The sequence below is a fragment of the Podarcis muralis genome, chromosome Z (assembly GCF_964188315.1).
Source record: "Podarcis muralis chromosome Z, rPodMur119.hap1.1, whole genome shotgun sequence".
Taxonomy (NCBI): domain Eukaryota; kingdom Metazoa; phylum Chordata; class Lepidosauria; order Squamata; family Lacertidae; genus Podarcis; species Podarcis muralis.
The window spans coordinates 41859769-41871044 of NC_135673.1; the positions used below are offsets into that span (position 1 = coordinate 41859769).

Consider the following 11276-nt stretch of genomic DNA (forward strand, 5'->3'; position numbering starts at 1 on the left):
CTGATTCTGACATATCCAGCAAAAAAAAAATAAAAAAAAAATCAAAAATAAAATCAGTGGGCTAGAGGAGAGATGGGTCAGTCTGCCCTTCCTATGTCAGCATGATTGGTTTCTGTACTGGCTATGGAGTAGCAGCCAGAATGCAAGCAGAACAAGCTGGCAGAGGAGGAACAGAATGATCTCCACCACCAGCAGCAGCCCACCTACGTGGAATTCCATAAGCTTTCTCACAGTCAGCTGGCTTGCTGCCAAACATAATGTGCAAACATGGCCCGAGCCCAGCAAGGTGGCACCTTGCTGGGCCAAGTTTTGAAGCAACTGCGTGAGTTCTACAATACTCTTTTTTAATAATTCCTATTAAACCATAAAATAATGTTCAGTTGACCTAAAATATGTTAGTAGCTAAAGATAATTAAGATTTCCAACATTTTTATAATTTCCATTTATAAAGAGAAGAATGATACTTTGAATCAAATTTCCCCCACATCAGGAATATTGCTGAAGAATACAGATGCACTTGCATCGTACTGCAGGAAGAATTATGGCAGTCCCAGATATTATTATTTTTTAGCTTTGAACAAGAAGACGCAGATGCAAAGATCAGGAAGAGAAGGCTAAAGCAATGCAATCTGGAAAAGAACTACCAAAAAGCTTAGCAAGAAAAAAATTGCACATAATTTTAACTGTAACCATTTTTACCTTGTCCTTTGATTTATGTGTATCACTATTCAATAGATAATAGTTTGATAAAATTATACGTAAGCATTCTGGGAGTCTAGAGAGCAGGATAAAAAATGCTGTATTTTAAGCCTTTTTTGTAAAAGGCAGGTAGTAACCCACTGTTCCTCTTTTTGAGGAGCAGCCTAAATCAAGATTTACGTTCCACTTCCTCTCATTCTATGACTGGATAGTGGCTGGAGGGAAACTAAAGTTATGCCCCAGATGCTTCATTGGCCTCTAACATTCTATTGTCCTTTGAAAGCATCACCAACATCCAAAGAATGTGCCTCTGCCAAACAAAACAATACAGAAGAGGGATGCCAGGACCAGCAAGAAATGAGACTAGGATTTCAATGGAAGCAGACCTATGCTATGCTACCTTCCAAATAAGTCCTCAAAGGTTGCTAGATCAGGAATATTAGCTCTTTATGGCACACTATTTTATAGAAATGGGTGGGGAAGCCAACTGCATCAGTTTTAAACAGCCAGCCTGCCAGTTCCCCTAGAAATTATTTTCACTCACCACTGGAGACTGGGTAATTGGCTGTTCTATGTGCTATCTCAGGAGCAAAGCAAAGGAGTGGGAGGAATATTTTCACCTGGGGGTGGGAGGGATGCACTAGATTCTAGAATGGACAAAGGCAATCTCCAGCCTGAAGACAGAATTAGGCCTACCAAGAGTCCTAATCTGGCCCAAGAGGTGTAAAGCAGGCTGCAAAGGAACAATCGGGAGTGTTAGAATATATTCCTGATTGTTCCCCTGCAAGCAAAGCATTTTCAATTTGGTGCTCAATGCAACCCCTGCAGAGATTGGCTCCATCTGGGAACTACCAATCTAGAGCTCCCAAGGAGTCAACCCCTTCTGCAAATGGGGTTTGCATACTTCCTTGGATGACATAGCTCAATTCAAGCTATACCAACAAACGGATATTTTTGTTTTGCACCCGGGCTTGACCTCAAGAAATGGGAGCATGCTAGATGTGTGTTCCTAACTTTTTCCTTTGAAGCTAAATCACCTGATGTCATGGTGACATTAAGTGATGGGGGAGCTCAGGATCCAACTGTTCCTCAGCCCTGATTTGAAACTTCATTTGCTGATTTGAAACTGAAGGCAACAAAAAAACAAATACATGTTTTTTTTAATATCCAGAATGAACACTGGATGACACATTTTAGCAATTATGGGACAAAGATGTATGTCATTGCAGCAGTGCCTAACTTGGATCACAGATTTAGAATTTTCCACTAAGAGTCTTGCCAATATGGGAATGCGTGCATAAACACAAGCATTGATTGAAATCTTATTTAAGTAGGATAGACTAAAATGTATTGTTTGTTCTTTGGTTCCTTCAAATATCTGTAGCACACAGAAAACATTAACACTGGTAATACAGTACTCTGTGCTCCAAAACATGTAAGCATCAGTTGAGGGGGCCTATTTGTCAGAATTAATGTAATAAAACTTAAATTAGTACCATGCATTTCCAACATAACTTAAATATACTGCACTCTCACACACTGGTTTTTACTGCTCATGACAACGCTGTAATGTACATAAAACATTTCTATGGCAAACAAGCTGTTGCACTGCATAGCAAGATGGCCCGACTGGTTTAAACCGACCATTTATGAAGTAAAGAAGAACACTTAGCACACTGGATTCTCAACACAGCACAAAAACACAAAACAGGTAAAAGGCTGACTTGCCAATAGCCACATTTATTCTTACCCTTACAGTAGGCCTCCTGTATACCTGTTAGTTAAAATACAGATATTATCCAACAAGTCACGTATTCAAATCCTACATTTGGGAAATATCACCTACAGGCCCATATAACTAGAAGCATACCAATGACCATGCTATTCTTTACATGCTCACTTGTGACACAGTTAAATAGAAATGAATCATGAGGCCCTATGTATCCATGATGATAGGGTAAGCAAAACAAATCAATACACTTCCAAGGTTGGTGCAGTATGGTGGGCTGAATAAACAAACCCAAAGGGTGGAATATTCTGGCAGCAGATCTTGTAATACTGCTTAAGGAACCATCAAGATCGCACAATTGTTTGTCTGATGTTTAAAAAGATTTTAATTTGTGACAGGGGAAAAAGGGTGTTGGTGATATGCAATACTAGTCTATTCACAGAAGATGCATTAAAGTTAATGGATATGACTAACGTAGATACATTAATTTCAGTGGGTCTACTCCAAGTAGGCCTTAACTGAATGCAACCTACACACTTTAACAAGAGCATGTGTTTCCACTGCTTCTACATGCATTAAAAAAATATGGAGCTGAAATAGGCTTCACCTATAATTCGATCAAGGGCAGTTAACCTTTATTTGGCCCAAGGGTGACATTGAATGTAGAAAACCTTCTGGAGATCACAAACCCTGATGGATGTGGCCACCTTAAACACACACACATGCCATAACCCCACACATCAGAGCTACACCCTTATTCAAAGTGCTTTGAAAAACAGAGTGGTCTTTGAGGTGGGGGGTGGGAGAGAGTGTGCAATGTGGTTTCCCTCCCCATGTGCAAGTTTCCTCTGCAGTGCCCAGTGCTGCAATTGGAAAGAGGCAGGGTTACAGAGAGAAAATTCAGGTCAGCAAAGGACCTGTGACCACCATCGCTGCTAGGTAATCAAAGTGCTCTGGAATAAGGAAGGAATGCTCGAATCTGTTAGCGACATTAGCAGGAAGAGGAGAGGTGCTTCATTCAGTCCTCCTGCTGCTGTTACTCTGCAAAAAAATTGTTTGGGGGTCGGCAGGCCAGAGGAAAATACTGGGTGGGCCAATTCAACCTGTTACGGGGGCGGGGACGACAGTTCACCATCCCTAAATTAAATAATAATGTGCAAGCTATGTGTACCTATGCTTAACTGACAACAGATTGTATCTCAGCTTGATACAATTTAAATTTACTCCTGAAAATTTCTTAGAAGTGAATATATATCATACCATAAATAATGTGTCCTTTATTTTTGTCCACTTTAGCCTTTTTAAATAATCAGAAACAAATGTCTCCTTCTAGTCACCTTATAGGTATCGAGCACCCAAGCTGGCAGTGCATAGTCCCTACCAAAAGTTAGAGCAAGAAAGATGAAAAGGAAGGAGACAGTCATGCTCTGTGTGGGCCCAAGATATTCTTTAAGACCCATGGCGGAAGGAATCAAATGATAAAAATCACAGGGACAACATGGCTGTCCAAACAAAGAAGAAAAAATGTGGGTCAGAACACCATCAACTTAGCCAACAAATAATCACAAAACGGATGACCAAATAATAATAACTAGAGGCATGCTTTCGCTAATGGGGCCTCTTGCTGCTGCGCCGCAGGCACACGATTTCCATTCTCATCCTGGGGCAAAGTTCTCAACTTGAGGTAACTCTTCCAGGTTAGTGGAGTATGTAACCTGAAGCGTTTGTAACCTGAGGCCTTTGTAACTTGAGGTACCACTGTATAGTCAACACACATTGGGTTTAATGGCAGGTGGGATTGCCAAGGTCTTTTTTCCTAGATGTCTGCCATCTTTCCACTCCCTTTTTTTAATAAACAAATGGTAAGTGCATAAAGCTGAATGTGCAAAAGTTAAAGGCACATAAGCTGCGAGATACTTGTACTTATTCCAGATACACCTGGCATTAGCAATTTGCCCCAGTACAAGAGCACTGACTGTTAAGTGGCTCAATCATCTATACCTGACGGTGCTGGCTTTAAAAGATTCCTCTCTTTTCAAACGTGTGTGATATTTGCCAAAAACAGAGATATGTTAAAATAAATTCTCTGTTCTTGAGGACTGCACCAGAATTCCCCAGTACATTGAACCCAAGCTCTAAAAACTCAGATTCCACAGGTAATGTACAATAGCTGTAATGCCAAAATTGCCACATTCATTTATCCAAGGCAGCAGCCGTGGTCCAGAGAGAGCATTACATTTTGCTGCCACATGTTACAGAAGTTCCAAGTACAAAATTCTGACTGCTTCTATAGAGAAAAACACACAAGAGGAGAATTTTAAAAATAGAATCTGATCAAGCATGCTTCAACAGATTCATCTCTAGGTATAGGAACAATCTATTTCCTATTCACGGGAGTTTAAAGAGTTTCCTACTTCTAGAGAGAATCTACTGCCTTTTGAATCCACAAAACACTGGTAAATGACTTAATTTGCTTGAAATGAAACAAGACAAATATTCATTTGGCTGCTTTACTTGAAGAATGCATGGCAATTTGCTTGCTTTTTAAAATCAAAAAGCAAAGGTGAAAGATGAAATAAAAGTATTTTCTCACAATCAATCACACTGAAGACCCAAACTAAGTGGCAATTTTAGATTTCAAATGGCACTAACACAAAAAAGTAACAGTTTATCAGATCTAACTGCTTCACATATAAAATCTTACCCTTTCATGTTATCATCTTAACCCTTTTCTCAGATGACAGAAAGATACATTTTTTGTTTTTGCTCTCCATTCCCTTGCATATCTTATTTGGGGTAAGGACTGATGTGGCACCATATACATAAATTAAAAGAATGAATAAATAAGACTTACCCGGTACTCTCTGGATACATTGTCTGAGGGCACAGAACCTGAAATCTGACTAGAAATTGTAGCAGCAATGAGTTGCTTGCACCATTCAACGTGTGATCCTGTGGGGCTATAAGAACAGAATATATAACAAGTTACTTAGAAAATTTTTACTTTATAAATAACTACTGAACATTTAGATTCTGCATTAATCGTTTAATTCAGATGATCCTTCAAACCATGGTTTTACAGATTAGAAATGAACAGCACATTTGCATGACCACTCTCTGCCCCCTCATGTGCAGATTCCCTTCTCCATTTCCATGTTTCCTTGACAGTAACATCCAAAAGGGAAAGACTATAGTTAGCGCTAGCTGCAAAAGAAAGATTTTGAAAATGCACTTCAAACCATGTTTTCAAAATAGTAGTCTGGAAGTTAGCCTCAAACATATTTTGCCCAACAGACATTACAGCAAGCCAATGCTTGAAGTGAGTAGGAAACCATCCCACTTATAAAGCAGATCTAAAACATTTTCTCGTCTTTTCAAGTGATGTAATTAAATGTGGCCTTATTTATATTAAATCATCCTGCTTTTTCTTCTTGCTCTCCCATTTTGAGCACTCCTTATAATAACCCAGAAATGGGGAAACTGGGGTATGTGAAGGCAGAGGCAATTTTTGAAGAAGTACCGTATTTTTCGCCCTTTAGGGCGCACCGGCCCATAGGGCACAATTATTTTTTAGGGGGGGGGGGGAATAAAGGGGAAAAAATTATCCCCCCCCCCCCGAGCCCCAAAGAGCAAAGAAGCCATGACAGCGAACGGGATAGATCCCGCTAGCTGTCTTGGCTTCGTTTTTAGCCTCGGGGCTTCCCCCGACCCCAGCCCCCAGAACGGGTCCGGGAGCGATGGCGAGGTTGCACTCAACCTTGCCATCGCTCCCAGAGCTTGCTGCTATCCAAAGCCCGGGGAGCGCGGCGCTGTAGCCCGCTGCGCATCCCGGGCTTAGGGCAGCTATCCGCAAGCCTGCGGCGCCCAGCAGGAACTCCCGCTGGACTCCGCAGGCTTGTGGATAGCTGCCCTGAGCCCGGGGTGCGCAGTGCTGCGCTCCCCGGACTTCGGGCTGCAAAAACCTATCCGCAAGCCTTCGGAGCCCACGGGAGTTCTCGCCGGGCTCCGCAGGCTTGCGATAGCTCCCTGAAGCCTACATTTGCCCCATAGGATGCACACACATTTCCCCTTCATGTTTGGAGGGGGGAAAGTGCATCCTATAGGGCGAAAAATATGGTATTTTAAAACATTAGTTAATTTTTCTATTGAGCAGACAAAAACAATTAACAAAAACAAACTGTGCAAAGAATAATACTAGGAAAGTCTTCTGACTTGAAAAAACAACTGGACAACAAGAGGAGAAAACTGATATCTGTTTAAGCATGAACATTTGTAACTAGAAGCATACAGATTATAGACCAAGTAGGTTTTTAGGGTTAGCAAATCCCAGGATTTTAACTGGATGACCCATTAAGTCTTAGCAAGAGGTTCTTTCTTCAAGAATGCCTAAACACTCAGGAAAAACACGAAAGCAATTTCCTGAAACAGCCTGAAGTGGTTTGGCATCAAAGACTGAGAAGATTGCCAGATTCTGGGAAGTGATGTGGGAATTTGAGATATACTACAACCAGTTTCAGCTAGTGAAATATTGAAAGGAATGGAGACAATGTATTTTCAGTAACTTATTCTATGGAAAACAAACTTTCCTCAACCTAATGAAAGTCCACAATAAAGGGCAGGTTATATAAATGAGTCAATGTTGTTGAGAGTTGTACTAGAACTGGGGAAATCAAATTTCAAATTCATGAGGCTGATGTGGGGTGGATTTCCCCCTGAACTTTATTTCTCTTTTTTTTAAAATATGTCTCATTGGTTCATTAGTAACAATGAATGCAAATATATTAAGCAAGCTGAGCAAAATGTCAAGGTTGTATTTGTTTCTCAGGTGATTGTCCCTAGTAAGTATGTGACACATGTGAGAGGTTAAATACTTCTGGGATATGGACAATTTTTTAAAAACTTGTGATACTTTCTGTTAGCTCAATTAAAAAATACAACTAAATTACACATATTAAATTAGATCAGCCTGGATTAGAAAAATTTTCTGATGCAATTTGAAAATATTCTGATACAAGTTACCCAACGGAAATTTTTCAAATTATAAATTTTATGGAGAACTCACACACCACTCCCCACTTCCTTTCTGCTCCCTCATCCCCTAGTGCCTATGCCTCAGGTGTGTGGGACCTCATGCCTGCATGCCAAAAGTGGCCCTCCAGGCCTCTCTATTTGGTCCTAAGAACACTTCCCAAGGCACATCTCCTCTTCTCTGTCTACTCCACCTCTATTTAGCCCTTCCTGTGTTGCTTCTCAATGTCTATTTTAGAGTAAGTCCCTTGGGTTTGGGACTTAAACCATTTTTTTAAAAAACAACAACAACACCATGTACGTCAATATTGTTATATAAATAAATAACACTATTTGGAGGGGAGTTGTGAGGAAAGGGGAGATGGAGGGACAGCAGTTTGCCTAAGGCTGCCTAATAATAAGTCCATAGCAGAGGCAGCACTTAAACTGGGGACTTCAGGGTTGGCAGCTCAGTTCCTTGTCACTATATTGCACTAGTTTATAGGATACACCATTTAATATCACCATACCCAATAGTGATTAATACATGTACTAAGCATTGTATCATTTTACTATTATTTTTAATAGTAAACTTCCAAATGACATCTAGGCAGTTTATAAAGCATAAGAACCAACTACACAATACCGTTAAGATAAAGAATAATTAAAAGTACACAGTAATTAAAATAAACAATCAAACAATCCCATTAAAACAGCAGATCAATTATAACAGCAATTAAAACAGGAGGATCAGTTCAAGAAATCACAGAAACAGCCTTTTAATTCATATTGCTACATATGAATCCTCTGGTATGTCAGCAGGGAGTGCATGCCACAACACTGGTGCCTGCACAATTCCCACCAAAGTGATGACCAGCTTTTGAAATTAATAGGTTATTTAGTAGTATGCAGTAGCCAAGCATCTCTCTGTGTGTCTCTCTCTCACACAGAGACTCATGTGGAAGTTGGAATGGCACCGGATCCCTTGAAACCACTATCAGCTGCTCAGGAGAGCTCTTCTAAAGCCCTTCTGGGCCTGATTATAGAAGCATAAAACTGTAAAGTTGGAAGGGACCCCACGGGTCATCTAGTCCAATCCCTTGCAATGCAGGAACTAAAGCATCCATGACAGATGGCTACCCAACCTCTGCTAAAAAACCTCTAATGAAGGAGGGTCTACCATTAGCTCACTTCTCACATTCAATCTCATAAAATGCTGGAGGGTGCATTTATCACTAGCCTCCACAAAGCAGGATGTGTCAAGTTTGGCTATTTTCATGTGTATATCCACAACCACACACACACAAATTCTATGTGGGCTTTGGCAAAACATTTGATGAGACTCTGTAGCGCTTCCTTGGAGTGTGCTGTCAAGGCTGTTATCTGCAAACATAAGGACCCACCACACTTTTTTCTTGGCCCCTGCCACTCCTGGAATGGATGTGCACCAGTCTTCAGCTGAAGGCATATGAGCAACAGGGAGAAGAATGTGCCAAAGAGAATTGGGGCGAGAACACAGCCCTGTTTCACATTGCTCTTTTTACAGAAGGCGTCAGAAGCTGTCATACTGGACATTGATGCACGTTTTCATTGAAGGACACAATCATCTTGTGGAGGTAGGCATCTAGTCACATTGTGTATCCACAGCAGTGACCAGGAGGAATGACCACTGGCAAAAGCACAGAGAGAAGAAATGCCATGGTGCACCTGTAGCAGCAAAACTTCATCTGCCCCAGCTGCAACAAAACATATCTCTCCTGCATCGGACTCTACTGGCAGAGCAGGCACTGTAACTCTCCAACTATTCGACTTCACCCTCAAAGGCACACTCTTCCACTGCCTTCCGAAACAGACGGATGCCAACAACTATACCTATACATATATACAGACACACAGAGACATAGGTGCATACATGCATATAGTATACATATATAGTATACACACACAAATACACACTCTCTCTATATTATATATATTATACTTATTATTATTGATTTCTATACCACCCTCCATCCAAGGATCACAGGGCAGATTACAATACAGTGGTACCTCTGGATGAGAACAGGATCCGTTCAGGAGCCCCGTTCGCATCCTGAAGGCGAATGCAACCCGTGACTGCATGTGTCGCGATTCGCAGCTTCTGTGCATGCGTGTGACGTCATTTTGAGTGTCTGCGCATGCGAGAGTGGCGAAACCCGGAAGTAACACGCTCCGTTACTTCTGGGTCGCTGCAGAGCGTAACCTGAAAACGCTCAACCTGAAGCACATTTACCCGAGGTATGACTGTATAAAAATGTAAAAATACATGTATAGTATACAGAGATCTTTTTCTTCTTCTCTGGCAATTGCTTGTAGCTGAGTAAGATTCTCTTCCATGAACATGGTTTTAAGGACGAGTCTGTAAGTGACTATGGAGCAGTGGCGTAGCGTGGGTTGTCAGCACCCGGGGCAAGGCAGGTAATTTGCGCCCCCTAACCCGTGGATTTGCGCCCCCTAACCCTAACCCCCAGATGTTGCGCCCGGTGCGGCCGGCCCCCCCTGCACCCCCCACGCTACGCCACTGCTATGGAGGCCAGTTCTGCATCCACACGTCCTTTCAAAGCAGGGACATAAGTTTCCGGGTGGGAGTTGATCATGGTGAGGGTTTGCCAAACGCGCCTTCCTCTTGGCACCTTTCGTCCTGACTTCAAAGCGCCTTCAAAGCCCATGGGCACCTTCGGAAAAGGCTACTCTCCCATTGGAGCGCTTGCAGGCCAGTGTTTCCCAACTGTCAGTTGCATTTTTTTTGAGAGAGTCTTTAAACCTCTGTTGTTGACCACAGGCTTTACGCTTTCCATTCTTAAGTTGGTAATAGAGTAGTTGCTTTGGAAGAAGATAATCAGGCATCCGAACAACATGCATGCAGACACACACACACACACACACACACAGGCATACACACGTACATATATGCATACACACGTACATATATGCGCACATATCCATATAAATGCACACGTATATAAACATGCAGACATATACACAGACACCTTTGCACGCGTGCACCCACGTACCCACCCCTTCCCCCCACCCCTTCTCTCTCGTCAACCGATGCTCTTATAACGAAAGGGACACCAGGAATAGGGAGCGGCTTCCCCCTCCCTCCGACAACACACAAGCCAATCCCCCGGAGCGTGATGAGAAGGCAGCCGGCGAGCACAAAGCGGCGGCGCTGCCACCCCCGCCGCCTCCTCTCGGGGCCCGACCCTCCCTCCCCGCCCTCACCTGTCCAGGGTCTCCACACTCGGCTGGCGAGACCCGGCGGCGCTCGACGACGAGGTCGCCCCAGTCGCTGCAGCCGCCGCCGCCGCGGCCGCCCCGGGCCCGGCCACCGACGCCAGGCGCGTGGGTCTCCTGAGCGGGCCGGCGGGTCCCGCTCCGCTCTCGGCCGCCGCCGCCGCTGCCGCCGCCCTGCCGTCCATGTTGCCGGTGGCCGTGGAGTGCGGCCGCGGGCGAGCGGGCAGCGGGGGCTTCCTGCTCTCCGTCCTCGATTCCCGGCCTGGCTCGTGAGGAGAAGCAAGGAGGCGTCGAGGCGGCGGCGGCAGCCGGGAAGCCAACTGTCACCTGGCGGAGGCGGCCGCCGAAGCAGCGCGCGGCGGGCTCCCTACCCACAGGCCTCCGCGGCAGGAGCACGAGAGGCGGTTTCTGAGGCGGCTGAGGCTGCGATCCTTCTCTGAGCTGAGGGGTGGGGGTAGAAAAGGGCGGGTCGGGCGGAGCCAGCCGACGGAGCGTTTGCATGAGGGGGGAACAATGTGCCGCGGCCGCCGTCGAGATTTCAGCCCCGTTCACGCGGCGCTTGTGT

General features: G+C 43.9%; 1 protein-coding gene across 6 annotated transcripts in view; it reads right to left on the reverse strand.

Annotated features, from left to right (window-relative positions):
* The window catches only part of MTMR1 (myotubularin related protein 1), a 53616-nt gene extending 42340 nt beyond the window's left edge, over positions 1–11276 (reverse strand). For 3 of the 6 annotated variants that reach the window (XM_028714424.2, XM_028714422.2, XM_028714421.2), the window contains exons 1-2: positions 10700–11276; positions 5283–5388 (exon numbers count right to left, since the gene is read on the reverse strand). In XM_028714424.2, the coding sequence (XP_028570257.2) occupies positions 5283–5388; positions 10700–10896 (303 nt within the window). In that variant the 5' untranslated portion in view covers positions 10897–11276. Of the gene's footprint in view, positions 1–2449; positions 2474–5282; positions 5389–10699 lie in introns of those variants that run through there. The other 3 variants (XM_028714423.2, XM_028714420.2, XM_028714425.2) reach the window with 2 other exon arrangements.